General features: G+C 36.1%; 1 protein-coding gene across 1 annotated transcript; it reads left to right on the forward strand.

The window, feature by feature from the left end:
• Positions 1-3,970: 3,970 nt before the first annotated feature.
• LOC145077047 (transmembrane protein, putative (Protein of unknown function, DUF599)) lies at positions 3,971-5,107 on the forward strand. The gene is made up of 2 exons (XM_079022825.1): positions 3,971-4,293; positions 4,548-5,107. Exons 1-2 carry the CDS (start codon positions 4,129-4,131, stop codon positions 5,070-5,072), a joined length of 690 nt encoding a protein of 229 aa, XP_078878951.1. The 5' UTR covers positions 3,971-4,128; the 3' UTR covers positions 5,073-5,107.
• Positions 5,108-23,667: the final 18,560 nt, after the last annotated feature.

The following is a 23,667-nucleotide window of genomic DNA, read 5'->3' on the forward strand; positions in this document are numbered from 1 at the left end:
TGTATTTGAACCCATGGATCCAAGGAAATGGAAGGCCATGACCATTAGGGTTTACCCTAATTGTGACACTATATAAAGATCTTATCATTGGGAAAATCGGCCACTAAGGGTGAGTGAAAGGGCTTGCCGATTTCATGAAGTGTGTATGTTTTCTCAATCTATTCCAAGTTTATTTGGTGTTGTGTGAACCATTTGAGGTGTCACACTTGGGGCACTAGGCACTTAAGCTTCATGAAGACATTCTACATCAAAGAGTTATGTAATTCTAACTTGATATATTCATTTGAATGAATGTTATTATGCTAGTTAGGATGAATACCTTGGAAAGTTCATATTTGCATGTATAATAGAGAAAACATAGATCCAAGGTATTTAGGGTTTCATGTACACTTAGGAGTGTTAGAATGCTCAAAACCCAACACTTTCTTCACTCGATCGTACGAAGATTTTGTGTTTTTTGTTGATTCTATTTTATTCTTATTTTATAAAGACACAAGGGAAGGTGAGTCAAAGGAAGTGGAATCCATTTTTCATCAAATTTGGTTTGAAAAACATAAGGGGTATGTATGTTTTTCCTCCTTGTTGGTGTGATGTTTGCTAATACTTGGCGGTGGTGATCCCCTGTAGTGTGTTGGATGTTTTTTTGCTGGAGTTGTTCTCTGTATTTTCCTATTATGTTGGGTGTACTTATTGTTCTTCTTAATATATTTGGACTATTGGTGGCTTACAGTTGAAGTTCTTTTCAATCTATTAAGTAATGTTTCAATTTCTATCATTTCTTTTCAGGTTGGTTCTGATTTGTCGATTCAATTTAGTATCTTTGGTCCTTCTTCAAGTTCCAAATGTAAGAAATTTCTTCCACTTAATTTTTTTTATTAACACTCAGTAATAAGGGTGTAAAATAAGGAGGTGATTTTGTTAAAGGAAATGTGTCAAATTTGATATAATGGTTGCTGTAAAAGAAGCCAGATTGGTGGCTTACAGTTTAAGTTCTTTTCAACCTAATTTTTTTATATAACAGGCGATTAATTATTTAATAAATGTAACTACTAACTACTCTCCCTTCATTGTTAAATATAATAGTCTCTTTGAAAAATGAAAAGTTTATGATATGTGCAACTCAATACATTGGAGACAAGCCATGTAATGGGTGATTGGAAAATGCACCATATATGTATTAGATGGATGGGGAAAGGTATGACATTAAACTGTGACATGAGAGGATTTTTGGACATCTTAAAAAAATAGATACATTTTAATTAATTTGTATTTTTTTATTGCAGGTGATAGTTCTGACTAAGAAATCCCAACCTGGATGTTTATGTGTGACAGTATTTGCATTATAAGTCATTGTACTTTCCTTTATTTTTCATCGTTTTCACCACCTTTTGCCGCCCACTGCCAACTCTCTAACCCTAAACACCTATATCTAAAGACCAAATTAATTGATCCATGCTCTGTGTTCAACCGGCTACATACACCCACACACCACTACAAATGCCATATTTTGTTGTCCGTGTATGTGTATGTTTCTACGTGCTGATCTTAGTGCATGCCATTGTTTGTCTTGGTGCAATTTGTATGTATGTTGCTGTTTTTTGAGAAGAAAGATGCAACATAATACAATCTTTTATATAAAACTTGATCATCACATCAATAATAATTCTGTAATTACAGAAAATACTTGATTAACATTAAGGGATAATGATGAAAAAACCACTATATTTTCGTCATTATCCCTAACATTAATATTGTTGATTCTGTGTAAATTTAGATTAAACCACCTTTAGAATCAAATGTTTTTTGTTATCATGTAGGTTTGAATGGTGGGTGAGAACATGAGGTTGATAAATTTGACATAATTTTTTCTGTTTTCTTTTTATTCCATGTTAACCAATTAAGAAAAAATTTGTTGCATGTAGGTGAGAAGATGAAGTTGATAATTTCTTGTAGAAAGCTAAGTATTGACTCAAGCCATCCTCATATTATTACTAATCCATTTCAGTTTCTTCTAGCAAGCTAAGTATTGTCCTCTATTAATTTTGTTTTGTTGATTGTTGGCCCTTTATTTGAACCGTTTTCAAAGACATAGCATAACATATGTATAAGATAATCAAGAACATTATTGACATGATGCAAATATCCATTTCCTTGCATCCAAAATCTTGAAATCTTAAAAAACAAGAAAGTTGGTGATGCACCACAACCAGTTACATATGATGATACAGGGCTACTTTACAATTATTGATCAAGGTAAGTGATATTGTGTTAAAAATCGTTTTTCTAGGTTTAAAAATCAGTTTGGTTCGTGTTTTTTTAGAAAATCCGGTAATAAAACCATTTTTCGATTAAAAAATAACGGTTCCATATAAGTGGATTGTAAGTATATTACTATTAGTGTGTAAGTATATTGATATTAGTGTCTTGCTAATAGCACATGATCCATCAATGGATCAGTGGTCCTGTATACATTGTAAATACATTGCTATTAGTTGTTACATATTGCCTTTTTTGGTAAAACATAGAAAGTATATTGTTATTATTGGTAAATAGTTGTATAATTGTATATTTCTCTTAGTAGCCACACATAAGTACACCAATTATAACTTGAGTGTGAGAAAAAATATGAATTATTTTGCTGTTTTTTAAATATTTTTGATAGGTCAAGAAGACGTAGAGGTATATAATCTTTAACATAAATACTTCTTTCTAATTTGACTCCAGAATATGCTTATTTTAACCCTTACTTTTTCAGGTGTTTTAATGGAAGCAATTGATATTTAGGTGACTTACGGAAGCAAGTGAGACAGATTGTTTTGATGATTTTTTAGCTTTACTATTTTTTTTTTTAGAAAAAAATGTTGTAATACCATGAATATTAAAATGTAATTATACAATTTAAGAATGTCTTTCGGAGGCTAAACTTTTAAGTAAATTGTAAATTACTTAAAAAAAAGATTTTTGTTTGGTAACAAAATAATATAATTCTTAGTTTAAATACTTAAAGTAGAAGTTGAAAAAACATTTGCATCAATATTAACTAGGATTTTGCCTATCATTCGTTGCGGTGACATCAATTTGTTTTGTAAGTTCAGTTTTATCGTTTGTATTGATAAAAGTTATATACCGTTGCATTTGTTGGTAAATGAATATATAAGGTCAGTACGTTTGACTAACTCTAATAAATTCTGTCGAATGGAAACGTATTATATGTGATTAAATTCATACGTAAGAAAGATACATAAAAATAAGCATGCAAACGTAAAATTGATCATGCTGATATCAATGATGCATGTGTGGATAATTGTTTAAGTGTAGCAAACTATTTGCACAAAATGAATTGCCTCTAAAATCTCATTTTTGAAAAAAATTATTCATACCCATCGTTTAGCGTAAGTAAACGGCTAGTGTGTGTGTATATATATATATATATATATATATATATATATATATATATATATATATATATATATATATATTATAGTTTTGAATAAGAAATCAACTATGTTTTCATACTTATTGTATTGCTCAGATCGTAAATTTAAAATGAATCAATAGCTACATCAACTATCTACAAAAAAAAATATTAAATACTAAATGATTTTTGAAGTAAAAATTCATCTATAATTTTCGACTTATTGTAACTATCTTCAAAATGTATTTTTCTTAAAAAAATTCATTTTTATTATTTTTCTCAAAAAATGTTATATCAATTCCCAAACCAAAAGCTTGTGGCACAATTTAAAGTCATTTCTAACCTATATCTTTTGTAGTGATTGGATATATAAATATGTTTACATTGATAATACAATAAACCTAATTTTTGTGTTAATAAAACATTAATTGGATTAGTAATTTTCAACCATGCGTATAATTAATCAAAAGTTTGATCCACGGCCTATAAATAAAGGCCCCACACAACCGCACCATCCTCACACCCTATATATATACACACAAAATCAGCATGACTCCAATCAAGTAACTATTTGCTTTATATCACACTTTTGATAGCAACAGGATTCCACTATCCTTGATAATGAATCCAATTCAGCTTCCATAAACTGAGGAGTATTCTTTCTTCACCATCAATAAATTCAGTTGAATCCCATCAATTTATACAACAGAAAAATGGCACTTCTTCGTTATATGGACACCATCTTAGTCCCGCTCAGCTTCTTCATCACATTTGGTTACCATACCTATCTTTGGTATAAATTCAAGACCAAACCATCTTGCACAACAATCGGCATCGAATCCATCAAGCGGAAACATTGGCTAAAAGACATGAAACAGGCATCAATTACATTTTTTTTTGTTTTAGAAATTAATGCATGATTATTTATAGATGAAGGAAACGGGGTTTGATCAAATCAAGAAAAACCCAAATCCTGATATGGGTTTTGTCTAAATCAAGGAAAGAACTTGAATCTCGATATGGGTTTTGATAAGATCAAGAACACCAACATTTTTATATAAATTGTAGTATATTAGAACGTACTTCATACCTCTTACACTTGATTTTTTTTTTCTTGTGTTTTTTTTATCAGGGAGATGATAATAAAGGCACGTTAGCTGTACAAAGTTTGAGAAATACGTTGATGAGTTCTATACTATCTGCCATGGTCACATCGATCATAACAGTGGCTTTGGCTGCTTTGATCAACAACACATACAGTGCAAAAGATCTCTTCAGCAATTCTTTTTTTGGGTTACATACGACAAAAATCCTTTTCCTAAAGTATGGATCAGCGTTCCTCTTCTTGTTAACTAGCTTTCTTTGTAGCTCTATGGCTGTTGCAAACTTGATCGACGCAAATTACTTGATTTATGCATTGGGAGCTGAACCTGAGGCTGAAGGGGTTGCATCGCCATCACCTTCTTCATCTCGTAAATACACGAGAGATATCTTGGAAAGAGGTTTTATTTTGGCTATTTTTGGAAACAGAATGCTTTGCATCACGTTTCCTGTATTATTTTGGTTGTTTAGCCCGGTGGTATTTGTGATTGCCTCTTTAGTGTTAGTTTGGGGACTCTATGTGCTTGATTTTGTTAATGTCGCACCTTACTACTAATTAATATGGCCACCAAAGGGCTTACAGTTGGTATCTGGTACATGTGTCGTCTTTAAAAAAAAGAAATAACTAATATAAGTATATAACAAATTAATGGATTTGTACAAACTTTGTGATGGTTGATCTGTATAATCGCATTTGATTAGTAGCTATAAATTCTTGTGGTTTAGTCTTGAACCAACTTAATAAATATTACGTTTTTTTTTTTTTTTTTTGGACTGTAACTTGATAATTTATAATCTTATAGAGCTTATATAAAATAACTAAATACACAACCGTATTATAATTACCGACTTATATAACTCGTGGGAACCAAGGTTACAAAAATAATTATATTTTTATAATAAAAACTCATAATTATTAATTAGTTGTTTTCAATGAATTATTAATTAAACATGATTTTGTAGGATTTTCAATATAGAAATACAATTAATTATCGATAATCATAACCGAAACTTATTTAAGATGAATTTAAAATTTTCATAAAAATCAAAAATCAAATAAAGAATTGTCTAACTTATTATCAACATCAATATTTTAAAAAAAATAAAAAAAATGATAAGAAAATAACAAGTGTCGTTTTTATAAAGCAATTAAAAAAAATATAAATTATCAAAAAATGACAAGTAACACTAATAACTCTTTTTTTATTATATTTTATTACTATAAAAAGATTAAAAAAATTTAAGATGTTCAGTTTTAATAACATATGTTTGGAAGGAGAATTAATAATAACTCTTTGAACACTTTCAAAATTTAAATATAATCTCATAATGGAATATCTGTGATAATTTATTCGTGGTGGCATGTGGAAAAGCACTGTCAAGAATAAGCACCACAATAAAGTAGAATGATATGCACATATGAAACAATGAAAGTATCAATCAGAACATCACTAATAGAGAATCCATGTGAAAAAGCATTCAACAATACATATAGGCAGCCTCCTGTTGCATGGTCGCTCAATATACGGTGACAGAATTAGCCGCAAACACTAGCAAATTAGCCACGGAACCATGCATCCGTCGATAATCCAATACATTTTCCTTTGAAAACAAAGTTTAACCAACCAAATAGCAACATATCCGCCATGGACTATGACAAATTAGTAGCTATTCCGGCCGACAATATTTCTTTGCTTGATTATTTGCAATTATAGCATGATCTTCATCAAATTCACATTCTTCTTACATTCTTTTTGTGACTGTTTCGATTTAACTTGATCATCTTTCAACACCAACGCTAAAGGACTACCAACAAACTTTTCATTTAATGTTTCCATCAGGTCATCTTCCTCTGACTTCAGTAAGCTATACAATTCGCTTAAATAATACGAATCAACATTCCGTGTCCATTCACAACGGTAGTGATGAATCTCCGTTCTACCTTGAAGATAGCATGTAAGCAACATTTATTTCATTCTATTCTTGTTAGTTTTGTTTATTTCAAGCTTGTAGCTTAAGATAGTAAACCTTTTAAAGGATTGATTTTGTGATTCATCTCTTTTCTACTTAAAATCACGAGTCCAGATTCAATGTTTGTGATAACGCTTTTCTTCCTTTTGTTAGTCCCTTCATACAAAATCTTCAATAGGTTCCATATTTTCAATGCCAATCGATAGTTTTAAAAATGAACATAAATGCTCGGAGGAAGACCAAACCGAAGCTATATAAGATACTTCTTGTCATTATATATTTTCTTCTTGTTAGCAAAAAGAGTTGCTTCATCATTCTCATCAACACCAAATCAACCTTACAAATTAGGATCAAAAGGTCATTGTGTAGTTGAACACCACACACCTTCATCTAATCTAGAAAGATAATCTTCCATATGATCAACCAATTGATCATAGTGCTCTAGAAAGAGCATAGGAGCTCAAGAACTGGATCCAATAATGTTTGCGTAATTAAGCATAGTTTAATTGTTAAATTCACCATTGACAAAAACAGGGGCTGTAATTATCAAATACAGATGAAAATTTGAGTTTTAATCATAATTTTTTTTTTTCTATGAACAATAATAGATCAATCGGATGAACAGCAAGAACAAATTCCAATAAAATTTGAAACAATCATGCCCTGTGTTGAATATTGTGAAACCCCATTAATTAGGGTAGCGGTATATTATCAATATATATAAGTGTACATATTACAAAGAGTCCCCTATACTATACAAACTAAGCATATCAATTAACACTCCCTCGTAGTTGGAGCATGAGGTTGCCGAAGGTTCAAACTATGTCTAAAATCAAGAAACATTTGTATAAGAAGACCCTTCGTAAAAATGTATGCATACTGATAAGCGGAAGGGACATCGAGAACACACACATGTCCAATCGCAATACGCTCACTAACAAAATGTAAATTAATTTCCACATGTTTGGTTCTTTGGTGCCGAACAGGGTTGGAGGAGAGATACATGGCACTAATGTTATCACAAAAAACAACAGTGGCACGAGAAAGCAGACAATACAACTCGAGAAGAAGATTCTGAAGCCATGTAGTTTCAGCAACTACATTAGCTACCCCCCGATACTCGGCTTCAACATTACAACGAGAGACAATATGCTGCCGTTTGGAGGACTAGGAGACTAGATTGTCACTAAGATAGACACAAACCCCGAGGTGGGCCGGTGAGTAGTGGGACAACCGACCCAATCAACATCAGAATAAGAAACCAATCAATGAACAATGGAAGGCCGTGTGACAAGGCCATGCAATAGAGTACCCTTAAAGTAGCAAAAAATAAGCTTAAGAGCATGTAAGTGAGGAAGATGAGGATCATGCATGAAAAGACAAATCTGTTGAACAACATAAGCAATATCAAGATGATTAAAGGTTAGATATTGAAGAACATCAACAAGACACCGATATAAGGTAAGATCAAGAAAAGGATCATCATCGGTAGAAAGCTTGGACTTAGTGTCAGTAGGAGTACTACAGGGATTGCACCCGAGCATATCGGCCGAGATAGAGTTTCTTCAGTAAAGGAGGATTGCGAGAGAAAGAGCTTCTGATCATTGTGAGAGGCAGAAATATCAAGGATAAAAAGAAAGGAGCCCAAATCGATCACAGGAAAGTTGTGAGATAACCTTGGAGATGAGAGACGGAGAAGAGGCCATAATAATAATATCATATACATAGAGAAGAAGGTAGATAGTATCAGATCCACGATGGAAAGTAAAGAGAGAGAGATATATATATATATAGAGATAGAGAGAGCTGTTAGATTTGCTACAACAAAAGTCGAGCAAAGAAAGAGAAAGGGCAAAGCATTGGTATCAGGCTCGTGGAATTTGTTTGAGACCGTATAAAGCTTTACAGACTCGACATACATGGTCAAGAAACTTGGGGTTAACGTATCCAGGAGGTTGACGCATGTAAACGGTTTCAACGAAATCACAATGAAGGAAAGTGTTTTTAACATCAAGTTGATGAACATGATAATTTCTAGAGACATATATGCTAAGAACAATACGAATGGTAGCGGGTTTGATGACACGGTTGAATGTGTCATCAAAATCTAGTCTCGGCTAATGAGAGAAACCTTAAGCAACAAGGCGACCCTTTTAGCGATCTAACTTTCCTTGAATATCATACTTGTGACGATAGAGCCAACGACAACCAACAATTAGTTGTGGGAGGTTTGGGAACAAGCTCCTAAATATGATTGGAGTAAAGAGAAGACATCTCAAAATCCATAGTTGCACGCTAATTAGGATCACACATGGCTTGTACAGTGGAGTGTGGAATGGGAGAAATGTTTGAGGTTATGGAAAAATTAAATATTTGCTTAGGTCTTCGGGAACTAGTGTTGGACCTAGTTGATGGGTTTTGGTCATAAGACATCTTATGTGCTCATACAAACCCTAATGCTTGGATCTAGGTTTCTCTATTGTACATGCAAGTTATCCAAGACTATAAACCCTAATTCTAGCATTTAAGTAATCATATTAACATGAGAATAGGTTTAAGATGTTACCTTGATTGTAATGTAGTAATAACAATCCCAAATCTCCTTGTATTGACTTTAGAAAGCTTAGAGTCACAATTGTCACTCCTCTAATGGTTCACAAACACCATAAGCAAGAGGATGAAGAGGAGAGAGGATGGAGGCTGCCCAAAACGTGTTCTAACCCTAGAATAAATCTTCACCACGTTTTTGGGTCATAAGGATCTTATATATAGTTAGGCAATTAGGGTTATCTAACAAGGAAACCCTAATTTGGATGCTTAAGCCCTAAGCAACCCATGGACTCCTTTAATTAGGGCCTTAGACGATTTCCTTATGGGTTTCCCCATAGAATTCGTCCACTCCTTAATTTAAGACAATCCATGGCCCAAATTGCAATTATCTTATAATTACAATTCCATTCCCTTAAGTTTAATTAATCTCTTTTAGTCACAAAACTAATTACCAATTAATTATTGACTAATATTAATTAAACAATATGATTTCTCCTTTAATATATTATTCTCATAATATATTAATAAATTATATTTAATCCTTTCTCTCCATAATTCATCCTATCAAGTTGCTTTGGTGAAGGCAACCCAAAAGGACCATGCACCATCGGGTCAAGTACATACCAAAATAGTTATGGACTTAGACACTAATCGAACAGTCTCCCACTTGGATAAGTCTAATAACTATTATGCGTATGACTTCAAATCTTGATCTGCAATCGTAGCTTTCCAAAGCCGCTGTCAACCCTGATCTTATCAGATACGCGTGTCCTTAGATAAGGGATCATATATTCCTCCATTCTAGATATCATATGAGATATGATTTCGAATCATTCTCTTTGTACTATATCTCGATTCCCGATTTATGAAGACTGACTAATTGAACAAATCAAATTAGCCCTAGCCCGGCCGAGCATTTACGTTTGTCATCACTAAATCATCGAGGGGCCCAAAGATATCGCTTTTATCCTACTTTGGATAAAAGGAACGGATAAACTTTGATACACGAAGTTACTAGTGCGTTTACATATTATCAATGTGCAACCGATTTGCAAGATACAACTCACACATCTCGGTTTCAAGAATATAAGATGTTATCGTCTCACCAATCACTCGTGATACAATTCATGGAGTGATCCAAGTGAGCGTGGGTTTAATCCAATGCTGAAATCATATTCATAAGCACTCATGAACGTTGCAGCAAACATTTGCTTATGTCTAATACTCTTTTAGACAATCCACACACCAATTCACGACAGTCTTCATTCATATCTACTTCCAACATATGAATGACTGTGGCCCGTTCGAATAATTCGATTATTCTTAATAAACTCAATTATTCTGGAAGTCAAAACATGCAAAGTGAAACACAAGAATAATACTAATCCCATATGGCCTCAAACCTTTGAACATAAATAAAACTCCTTTTATTTATCACCATATCGATTACTCATTATTTGTCGTTTCAGGTAATCAACTTCTTACTTAAATTATCACACTTGTCCCATGCTCCTAGCATGCACACAATGTTTACCTATGGTTATCACTTTGTGAAATAGATCAAATTGAACACATTTCCAATCATTCTCATTTCACAACTCAAAATCCTTTTTCATAAGTGTAAGAATATCAAATTCTTGCTACTTATAGGATGTGCTAGATTCTAACAATTTTATGCAATGATACTTTCGTAATGTCACTGCACTAAAGTTTCAAAGACTATTGCCAATGATATTACAAAGTCCTCTATCGGAGATAGTTACAAGACAATTCCTTAGATATGATGTCTCTCACTCAAAGTACATTCCTTTGAACATCCTTTTGCATAAAGGTTTCTAATCTAGTCATAGATTTTTCAATATTCAATTTCCAATATGGACACGCTTCCATATTTTCCATATGACAACTCATTCTTAATAGAATCTTATCTATTCATAATAATGTCGATATGGTCCATCCAATATGGAAACATTTCCATATTTTCCAATACTATACTTCCAACTACTCACAAGCGACCAATCCTCGTCAAACTTTGGATTGTCCTTTGATAGTTGTTTAATTATTTTAGTCAAAACCAATTCTAGTTCCTTTTCCCTCTAAATGCGCTCGACATTTGGAAAATTTTAGAATGGTCAAACATTAAAACATTTGCAATCGATCCTATACCCGAAGCGTATGGGACACGACGCATAATGTTTTATTTGCTATGTTCTCAAAATTCGAATTGGGAAGAGGAATGCCGTAATCATAATCGAAATTTTAAGAACACACTATGTTTCTTTGACTAAGTTATTAACATTTCACAACCTAAGCCTTTAGATTTGAAATGAAGCATAATATTCTCTCCCTTAATTATAGCAAAACAACTTTACAACCCTTACGACTTTGCAAGGTATAACTCTTGTTTTCTATAATTAATATTGCCAACTTGCAATACGTGCCTTAGTAATCATACAATCATAACATTTATGCTCCCACTATCATGATGATTATTATAAAAATATAACACTTATGCTCCCACTAGTTTCGACATGTATTCATAAACATCTTAACTTTCAGAAAAACAATATCTATTGAATTTCTTAAGTCCATGTTTCTAATACTTAATGCTTTGATAATCTTTTATCAAGTCCTCTTATACACCTTTGCCTTAGATAGTTCATATGTGTGTCTAAACAATTAAGACTAATTGCCAAACCTCACAATTCAAATCATGGAAAGGGATACCGTAACCATAATCGAATTCGAGAATGCAATTTTACAATCACTATCTTCTTAAAATCTTTCTTAGTGAAAGCATTTCCTCACAATAATTTTCATGAAGGAGGGAATCTTATGACACTTAGATTTTAATTGTGTACGTGTTCCTATCCATGTGAATTTGTCAAAACCAAGGTTTACGACAAATTTAAACTCATATGGACGAAACTCTCTTAATCTTGATTTCTTGCCTTATGGTAGCACAACTGCCCACCATGTCTTCCAAGTAGTTAAGCAACTCACCCTTTCTTATCAATGTACCTTTCATTGATTAAGGTGCCTTGCCTTTTATGCGTTCAAATGAGAACTTATAGGACTCACATGCATAATTAACTCAATTGGAACGGCACAGAAACAAAATAATGTCAACATGATAGGTTGTAAACCTCAACTCGTGTGCTAGTGATGATCGATAAGGTCTATTTGATTTGTTCTTGAAACCTTTCAAGACCAATAAGACTCCCACTGACTCCTTGACATATTAGATTCTCTTGTCAATAACCATTTCTTGACAAACAAATATTCAAGAGTTAGTGTAGCATTTATCAAAACACTTCATAAATAGGTTCTAGTTGGTCTTTGTCTTATCCAAGACATCACAACTTTCCTCATTTGATGAATGTTATAAACCTTTCTTAACACTTATCACTCAATATCACAATCTTAACATTAAGACTTGTTTTGGAACGAAGTATGATTGACTTCTTGATTTAACCATTTCTTCAATTCTTGATTCCTCTTCTTAGACATACAATTGTACTAAGACTCACTTAGAGGATCAATTGAGATATGGTTCTTAATCATTAAGGCCCATCATAAAGCATAAAAGGTACTCTCCCTTCTTCTTAGAATGGAGAAACTTTTATCTTTCTGCCTACTTGATTCTTCTTATTTGTTCTACTATTGATTTAAACCTTTTTAATCAATTCCGAATTACACTTAATCTTGTAAGTATAATCATATTTACTAAACCTTTAGTAAATCATGACGAATATCATTGTTACTCTTATGGTGGATTTGATTAACACGCAACTTTGTGTGCTCGATCTCATAGTCCTTCACTTGACACTTTGTCAATGAATTTGTCTAATTTCCAAATATGAAATTTCTCATTCATCGTGCAACCAAGTTGCATGATTTCAAGTTTCTGTCCAATTGAAACTTGGGCGATGAGAAACTCTCCCTATTTGGTAAACTCTCTACTTTCCATAAATAACATAATAAGAACCAAATCCATTATTCATAATAATAGAAACATTCAAACATCAATTTTTCATATATGCCATTGTAAGGATAAATAAATAATATAAAATCAAAATTTATTCTATTGCGGAAAAATTTGTCCTTACAATGCAATTCATTGAAAAATTATGCTACTACATCTTTCTTAGCAATCTAATTCTAACTCTAAGTAGCAGTTCAAGAATCTAATCTTCGAGAAATGCGATCGAAATCCATTCCTTCACGGTTAGATTCTGCTCACTTCTTCCCTTAAGCTTCCTTTTTTTCTTCGATCCTACAAAACATCAATTGTAATCTTATCACATTATGTATTAAGAATCTAGAATAGAAGCTTAAGAGAGTTAGTTAATGGATTTTACCTATATTAGAGCCATACGTTTCGACTCTCCCATCTCTTAGATCTCTTAGGTAAATGGGGCAGCTTCGTCTCCAATGCCCTTTCTCTTGGCAATAAAAGCAAATTGACTCTTTTGGAACATGACATGGAACTACTTCAGACATTTCCTTTCTCTTATGATCAAACTTTTCGATCATAACATGTCTTTCGTTGCCATTGTCTATATCCATAGAGGTCTTAAAGGTAGATTCACCAATCAACTTTGCTTTTCCATTGCGCCAAACCATTGCTGATTCAGCAGCAATAAGCATATAGGTGAGATCTATAAGGGTCACGTCGCGGTTCATCATATAGTACTCTCTTACGAACTCACTATATGAGTTAGGAAGTGACTGAAGAACCCAATCAACAGCCATCTCCTCACAGACAACGGATCCCAACATTCTTAACCTATCAATGTGTGACTTCATCCCTAGGACGTGTGCACACACCGACTTTCCTTCTTTATGTTTACTTGCCAAAAGGGCTTGAGTGATCTTGAACTTTTCAAGCCTTCGAACTTGTGGGTTAGGGAGAATAATTGGAGGAGGAGGAGGAAGTGAAGTATGATCTCTTGTTCCTTGATCGAATCGTGGAATATCATTTTCATGTGGAATGCTTGTTCCATGGGATTTGAGAAGACCATAGTTGTCAAACTTTGACATCTACAAAATGGGAGAAAACGAATTCAAGTTAGTTGATTGATTGAGTCCTTAGTAAATCACCCAAATGAGATACTAAGGCTAGGACCCAACACAATATTCTACAACTCGGGAGAGGGATGCCGTAACCCAAATTGCAGAACATTTGAAGGTAAGTGAATGACGATTCACTAATTTCCACCATCAAAAACGAAAAAGAAATTTAAGTTTTAAATCTATGAAAACTCCTAGATCCTTTGAGATTCATTGAACATTTCAATGGCATGTTTAAATCTCGATATGCCCCTCTTGTTTGTGACTGGGATGCCGAGGATCACAAAACGGGTGTGAATAACCATGCAAACTACATGGTGCCCCCACATGTTACAGTCACCTATTCGATGTGCCGGTAACCACACACGCTCCACCGAACTATGACAAACATTCAGTCACCCTTTGCTACCTTTTCTTAGAACCATTTAGTGTGCTGGTAAACCACAGACGCTCCACTAACGTCTTCGTAAGGGTACAAAGTGTAATTTCATGGAATTGCATCAATTCACTTTGCCTAAGTAACTAAGATTAGGAATTTGTAAAACATTTAGTTACTTTAATAATTCATTATACTTATAATGGAATGTTTCGTCCTATCCTACCCGTTCGGCTAACGACCCTCCACTAGTCAAGAGTGCGGTGGGTAAGAGTGGATACCCATTCAATCGCTATTTTATAGGCAATTTCCTTAAACACCCCTTATAGACCAGCTTCGTGAATGAGGCCTACTAACGGTAAGACTGACTTTTACTCAAACATATATATATATATATATATATATATATATATATATATAATGTTAAACTTTTAATGTTATATATACAGTATAGGGTGTATTTTACAACTTTTAAAATACTAGGTGGTCAAATCTAACAATTATACTTTTAATTCAATTAAATTGTAAACCAAAACTTTATGGATTTATTAAGCCTCTTTTAATTATACACCTTAATTAATTAATAAAACCATAAGGGTGTGATTTGAATCTTTTTCAAAACAATACTAGGGTTTTAGAATTTAACTATCCTAAATTAAACCTTTAATCAACTTTTAAATTCCAAAACTTGAGGGCAAGTTTTGAAACATTTCAAAACATTAGGGTTTAGAATTTAAATATACATCAAAATTAAACTATTAATCAAAATTTAAATTCCAAAACTTGAGGGCAAGTTTTGAAATCTTTTTCAAAACATTAGGGTTTCCTCTATTTAAATTTCAAAACAACAAAAACTTTTGAGGTCAAATTTAAACTATAAAACCTAAAGGGGAAAATGTGAAACTTTTCATAACACAAGGATCAAATAACAAATAATCTAAATTAACAATTAATCACATAATTATCCATATTTGATTTATTTAATGATTTCTTGCAAAACAATTACCAATTTAATCAAAATAATTAATCAATTATCACATAAGGAAACAAATATTTTATTAATTGATAAATATCTTCAATTAGATCAAGAATATACTCATATATATCAAAAAAATCGGATTAATATTTATCTAATATGATAAGGCAACTATCCTTAAGCAAAACAGCAAGAAATCCCGGTTTTCCCTCCTTCTGACCAGCCGACTCGTCGAGTCAGGCATGGACTCGTCGAGTTCAGCATGAACTCGGTGAGTTCATCTAAAAAACTCGGCGAGTTCAGCCCCCAGAAACACAAAAGTCGAATTTTTTCAATATACAAAGCATCAATACAATAGAAACCAATCTAGGCTCTGATACCACTGATGGGTTTTGGTCATAAGACATCCTATGTGCTCATACAAACCCTAATGCTTGGATCTAGGTTTCTCTATTGTACATGCAAGTCATCCAAGACTATAAACCCTTATTCTAGCATTAATGTAATCATATTAACATGAGAATAGGTTTAAGATGTTACCTTGATTGTTATGTAGCAATAACAATCCCAAATCTCCTTGTATTGACTTTAGAAAGCTTAGAGTCACAATTGTCACTCCTCTAATGGTTCACAAACACCATAAGCAAGAGGATGAAGAGGAGAGAGGATGGAGGCTGCCCACAATGTGTTCTAACCATAGAATAAATCTTCACCACGTTTTTGGGTCATAAGGGTCTTATATATAGTTAGGCAATTAGGGTTATCTAACAAGGAAACCCTAATTTGGATGCTTAAGCCCTAAGCAACCCATGGACTCCTTTAATTAGGGCCTTGGACGATTTCCTTATGGGTTTCCCCATAGAATTCGTTCACTCCTTAATTTAAGACAATCCATGGCCCAAATTGCAATTATCTTATAATTACAATTCCAGTCCCTTAAGTTTAATTAATCTCTTTTAGTCACAAAACTAATTACCAATTAATTATTGACTAATATTAATTAAACAATATGATTTCTCCTTTAATATATTATTCTCATAATATATTAATAAATCATATTTAATCCTTTCTCTCCATAATTCATCCTATCAAGTTGCTTTGGTGAAGGCAACCCAAAAGGACCATGCACCATCGGGTCAAGTACATACCAAAATAGTTATGGACTTAGACACTAATCCAACACTAGTGACCATAGGGTGAGACGTGGGAGGGGTATAAGAGGTCACTAGAGATGAGTAATAAGAGGGTTCAGAGGCAGCCCAGGGAGGAGAAGTGGTGGTAGGAGGATCTGAAGCAGGGAAGTTCGTAGGTTCATGACTAGAGGCGATGGAGTTTCATGAGGAATAAAGGAGTCATAGGCAGCAACAGTAGGAGAGTGGTGAAAGTTGGAGTAAGGAAAATGTGTTTCATCAAAAATGACATGATGCGAGATAATAATTGTTTGAGTGACAAGGTATAGACATCGATACCCCCAGTGATCAAGAGAAGGGCCAAGGTAAATGCAAGAAGAAGAGCGTGGAGCAAGTTTGTGTATAGAAATGGATGCAGTGTTAGGGTAACGCATACACCTAAAAACACAAAGGTGTGAATAAGAGGGAGAAAGACCAAAGAGAATTTCAAATGGTGTTTGGAACTGGAGAGTGGTTATAGGGAGAAGATTAAACGTGTGAACAACCAATTGAAGGGCTTAAACCCAAAACTCTGGAGAAAGAGAGGCTTGAATGAGCGACGTGCGAAGAATTTTATTAATACTGGGAATGGTACATTTGGCATTTCCATTTTGTTGAGATGTGCAGGGACACGGAAACCTGATTTTTATTCCATTTTCTTTTAAAAAAAATCAAGAAGAGGCTGGTTGTTAACTCATGACATGTACTAAGATCCTTTGTAGAGAAACCAAAAGGGTCAAACTCAATTGAGACAGAGTTATCAATACAGAATCAACGTACATAAATAAGATTTTTTAACAATTTTATTAGAGACAAGAATGTGTTTTAAGAGTAAGGTATTATTAGAGTAAGGAAAAGAGGATTGCCCAACAAAATTGATGAGAATAACAACACCATTTCCACCCATAATGAATTTTAAATTACAAGACATTAGGCATTGCATTATACCTCGGCTGAAAAACATGTGTGAGGTAGCTCTAGAATCCATGTAGGAGTTATCTACGCAGCTATAGGAGCTGCTAGACAAGGGTTTTATCAAACCGAGAAGTTCACCCTGGGGAGCCCCAATACTGTTTGTGAAGAAGAAGGATTGGTCGCATCGGATGTGTATAGATCACCAGGAGCTGAACAAGGTAACAGTGAAGAACCGTTACCCACTCCCGAGGATAGATGACTTGTTTGATTAGCTTCAGGGAGCATCTTGGTTCTCCAAGATTAATATACGGTCAGGGTACCACCAGATGAGGGTTAGAGAGGAGGATGTACAGAAGACTACTTTTTGGACTCGGTATGGCCATTACGAGTTCGTGGTGATGCCCTTCGGGCTCACCAATTCTCCTGCCGCATTCATGGACCTCATGAACCGTGTGTGCAGACCGATGCTGGACCGGTCTATGATAGTTTTCATTGATGACATCTTGGTTTATTCCAAGACGCAGGAGCAGCATGAGGAGCACTTGCGGGAGGTGTTGGATACCCTGAGGAGGGAGAGATTGTATGTCAAGTTCTCCAAGTGCGAGTTTTGGTTGCGCGAGGTGCGGTTTCTTGGGCACCTTGTCAACCAGAATGGGATTTTGGTTGACCCGGCCAAGGTGGAGGCCGTGATGAGATGGGAGGTTCTGAAGTCTCCATCTGAGATTCGTAGTTTCTTGGGATTGCCAGGCTATTACCGGAGATTCATTCAGGATTTCTCCAAGATAGCCGTGCCCTTGACCCGATTGACAAAGAAAGCCGTGGTATTTCGTTGGGGGCCTGAGCAGCAGGCTGCATTTGAGACGCTGAGACAGAGATTATGCGAGGCGCCAATCTTAGCCCTGCCAGAGGGCGTGGGTGATTTTGTGGTGTATTGTGATGCGTCCATCTCAGGCTTGGGCACGGTACTGATGCAGAGAGGGCATGTTATCGCCTACGCTTCGAGGCAGCTGAAGCCTCACGAGGCGAACTTTTCGACGCATGACTTAGAATTGGGGGCAGTTGTTTTCGCCCTCAAGATTTGGCGTCATTACCTGTATGGGGTCCTATGTACCATTTACATTGACCACAAGAGTTTGAGGTACCTCATGGATCAGCCGAATCTGAGCATGAGGCAGCGTCGGTGGCTAGATGTGGTGAAGGATTACGATTGCGAGATCCTCTACCACCTGGGGAAGGCCAACATCATGGCCGATGTGCTTAGCCACAAGGCAGCGCTGATCAGAGATATTTTCATGAGGATGACTGTGGTGACTCCGCTATTGCAGCGGATTCGAGAGGCCCAACAGGAGGCTATGAAGGAGGAACATCGTAAGAATGAGTGTATTGTGGGCTAGGTTTCCTCCTTCGATGATGATATCCGTGGATTATTGACACTGCACCATAGAGTGTGGATCCCCTATCATGGAGGTGTGCACCAGGTATTGATGGAAGAGGCGCACAAATCCAGGTTTTCCATCCATCCCGGGGCGACGAAGATGTACATGGATCTTCGTCCTGGCTATTGGTGGCCCTGTATGAAGCGGGTTGTAGCCTGGTATGTTGAGAGATGCCTGACCTGTACGAATGTCAAGGCTGAGCACCAGAGGCCTCACAACAAGATGCAGCCGTTGGACATCCCCATGTGGAAATGGGAAGATATTACCATGGATTTCATCACCAAGCTTCTCAGGATCGCACGAGGAGTAGATTCGATATGATTCATCGTGGATCGGTTGACCAAGAGTGCCCATTTCATACCGATCAAGGAGAGCATTTCGGCCGAGAGGTTGGCCTACATCTATATTCGGGAGGTTGTGGCCTGACACGGAGTGTCAGTCTCCGTGATTTCTAAGAGGGACGTATAATTTACTTCCTGGTTCTGGAAAAAATTTCATGACAAGTTGGGCACTCGTCTGCACTTTAGCACTGCTTTCTACCCGTAGACGAATGGTAAGAGCAAGCAGATCATCCATACATTGGAGGATATGTTGCGGGCGGACGTATTGGACTTCAGAGGTAGCTGGGATACCTACCTCCCCTTGGCAGAGTTTTCCTATAATAATAGCTACCACATGAGTATTGGCAGTCCTCCCTTTGAGATGTTGTATGGGAGGAAGTGTAGGACCCCGATATGTTGGGGCGAAGTTGGGCAGAGGGTTATGAGGAGCACCGAAGTGGTGCTCAAGATGACTGCGAGGATCCAACAGGTTCGAAGCAGGCTTCAGACTGCTCAGAGTCGGCAGAAAAGTTATGCCGACAAGCGCCGTTCAGACCTGGAGTTCCAGGTCGGGGATATGGTACTCCTGAAGGTGTCACCTTGGAAAGGTGTCATCCAATTCAAGAAATGGGGTAAATTGGGTCCCAGATTCATTGGGCCTTTCAGGGTTGTAGCTTGTGTGGGCAAGGTGGCATATAGTCTGGACCTGCTAGCCGAACTCAGCCAAATTCACAATACTTTTCATGTCTCCCAGTTGTGGAAGTGCCTGGTGGACGATTCAGTACTGGTGCCCTTGAGGAACAATAGGGTCAAACTGGTGAAGATGCAATGACAGCACAACAAGGGCTCAGAATGGACTTGGGAGCCGGAGGACGAGATGAGGGAGCACTATCTCAAGCAGTTTCCAGATTCAGCAGCAGACTTCGAAGGCGAAGTCTAAAATAAGTGGGGGAGATTTTTAGCACCCGGTTCCTGGTACGTATTTTAATTCAAGTAGTTATCATGTTTTGACCTGGGACTCGGCGTGTTGGAGGCCTAACTAGTCGAGTAGAATCGAATTTGGACCCGGAGGTTTAGTGACCTACTCAACGAGTCGGGAGACCGAATCGACGAGTAGGAGCTGTCTGGATAAAACCATAATATTTAGGGTTTGCACCCTATTTAAACGCTTTATCTCGTCCCAACCCAGCCTCCATCGTCCTCCCAACTCAGAGAAACCCTATATTGAAATCCTAACCTTGTGTGTGTGATCTTGAGCCATTTTGGTGTGTTTTTGTGGTGGTTTGAAGTTTGAAGAAGAGAAGGAAGCTTGGAAGATCAAGAGAAGACTAGTAGATCCAGATGTTTTGATTTGTTTCCATCCCATTCAAGGTAAAAAGCTTCAACCTTGACTTCTCATTTGATAGATCTCCTCTAGGGATTAGATCTTATCATTTTGAGTCATTTCTAAGGCCATTTTCGGATTGATTGTGTATCATGGAGTTACACTTCAGATCTTGAACCATTGAGGGTTCCAATGGCATAAAGGTGCCAACTTTATGGCCATGGGAAGCCCATGCATCTTATAAAACCCTTTTTATGTATTTTGGGGCCAAAGACCTCATGCATGGACATCAATTTCATAGCTTTACGTATGAAATGGACCCTAGGAGGTCAGATCTATTGTTTTGATTCATTAAGACCCATTATAATCGACTGTATGGTTTTGGACAAAGAGGGACTCGGCGAGTCACTTGGGTGACTCGGCGAGTCGGGTCACATTTTCCCCCAAAGCGTTTCTGGAAATGGTTTTGGTTGAGTGGAAGGAACACTCAGCCTGCTAGGGTTTTTTTGGACCTGGAAATCATAGGACTCGGCGAGTTCAAGGCAATGTCCCAACCTCATGAAGACGGACTTGGCGAGTTCTAGGAGAACTTGGTGAGTCAGAGACTAGACTCATTCATTTGGATGAAGATGAACTCGGTGAGTTCAAGAACAAACTTGATGAGTCGGTTGAAGATAGTCAGAGGTGTTGTTGAAGAAGAACTCGTTGAGCTCTTGCTAGACTCGACAAGTAAGGACGAGATTATGGCAGTAGGTGGACATGGGGACTCGACGATTTGGTGGACCAACTCGGCGAGTCGAGTCAATCAGACGTTGACTTTGAACAAAGTTGACTTTTACCAGGGTTTGACCTTGACTTTGACTTGGATTGGGTTGAACCTTGTAAGGGGGTTATGAGTATGTATTAGTAATCGAGAAAGGTTGTTGTGTAGGGATTGAGGAGTAGAGATGAGTTGATTCCCGTGCCAATAATGGTGCAGATACTACATGACATCGAGGTGAGTTACCTTCTAGTAGAAATGGGTCTAAGGCTACAATGCCGACCCATCATTAGGAGTTGTTTGATAGATGATTGTCTTTGTGATAATTATCTAGGTTTGCTATTATATGTTACGTTTTATGTGCTAGCATGATATGATGTTATATGATAGTGGTAGTAGGGGGAGTAGTCCCTGGTTACCGGTCGATAGGGCCAAAAGGGTAGTTCAGTACCCAACTATGCTAGACAGTATGTTATGTTATTATGTGGTAGTGGTAAGGGGTGAAATAGTCCCCGTAACCGGTTGAGACACCCCGGAGGGTAGGTCGGGCACCCAGATATGCCTGACAGTGGGGTAGGTTGAGCACCCCGGTATGCTCAGCAGGGTAGGTCGGGCACCCAAATATGCCTGACAGGGTAGGCCGGGCACCCAGATATGCCTGAAAATATGTGATTTGTATAGTATGTGGTAGGATGGGGGAACTCACTAAGCTTTGTGCTTACATTTTTTTGTTTTGTTTCAGGTACCTCTTCAGTGAAGGGGAAGGAGCCGACGCGGTAGCGATGCATCACACACACATTAGTTTGCCGCATTTTGTGATTCATGGGCTTGTACTCTGATTTTACTACTACTTGATGATACGTTTTTTGGAGACATGATTACTATGGTGTTATGGATTTTTATATTCTCGACTATGTTTTGATAAATGATTTTCTAAGTTATATAATTAAAATTGAATTTTTTGGAATCGAATTTTGGGATGTTTCACTAGCAATTGGACTAGATGACTATTAGAGAGAGAGAGAGAGAGAGAGAGAGAGAGAGAGAGGAGGAGAGATTATTTAATTATATGAATAATAAATTGAAATAAATAGTTTATAAATATATTATGAGAATAATATATTAATTAGAAAAACTATTACTTAATTAATAATTAGTCAGAAATTAATTGGAATTAAATTTTGGATTAATGGAATTAATTAAAACTACAATTATTCAATAGTTGAACTAATGGATCTAGAACCTTCCACCAGGAGGGTGGACGGTTTGATGGGGATAATCTAGTGTTTCTAGATTATCCTATATGGATAAATATGGAGCTGGATAATTACCAATTTGAAATATTATTACTATATTCTGATTAGGGTTGTCCAATGCTTCCTTGTACCACTAAATAAAGGAACCTAGCCCTTCATATTTCAGGCACTCATACTCATAGAGAGATTGCCAAAAATTTTCTCTCCCCTCTCCTCTCTCCATAATATTTCTCTTGCTAGTTTGGGTGTGATTCCATTAGAGACACGACAGTTGTGGTACTTGCTTCCAAGAGATTAACAAAGAAGAGTTCTAGTTGTTTAATATAACAACTAAAAGGTATGTAACCCTAAAACTTTACTTTACGCATTTCAAAAAATATACTAGGGTTCTCAGAGTTTCTTTTGATGTTCTTAGTTATAAGTTCAAGAGAAAAAACATAGATCTTGTTTTAGTTTGCTTGCACACTTACGAGTTTTAAGTTTATTTTGTTATGCCTAAAACACATCAGTGGTACCAGAGCATTTTGGTTTGTTTTCAATTGAATTTTCTATAATTTTTGAAGTTGATCAAATTAGGGTTTACATAAATTAAACCCTAAAAAGCTTAAAATTTCGACTAGGGTTAGGGTTTCTCGAAACCCTAGCCCATCCCTTGAATTTCGAAATTTGTGTAACGCCCTGTTTTGAATCATTTCCCATTGCGGGGTGGTGATCAAGGAGTGGGTATTAGCAGACTAAGGACCCTTGACGAATTGAGATTTGGACTCATTTGGAGGTGGATGATGTAATTTGGATGATCTGGGTATTCGGTTTGTGTTTTTGAGCAAAAGGGTATTTTGGTAATATTTAAACTCAGGCTTTTATGGAAATTGGATGTTTGTTTGGGAAATCATAAGGCAAGTATGAGTTGATTAATGTGTAGGGCTTATCGTTACCTTTTCATGGATATATGGATCGTCGAAATCAGATTTATAACGAAGAAGTTGTGGCCTTTAGAATATGTTAGGGTTTAAAGGGAAACACAA

This window comes from Lactuca serriola, chromosome 9, assembly GCF_051521515.1.
Source record: "Lactuca serriola cultivar US96UC23 chromosome 9, Lser_US96UC23_V15, whole genome shotgun sequence".
NCBI classification, from domain to species: Eukaryota; Viridiplantae; Streptophyta; class Magnoliopsida; order Asterales; family Asteraceae; genus Lactuca; species Lactuca serriola.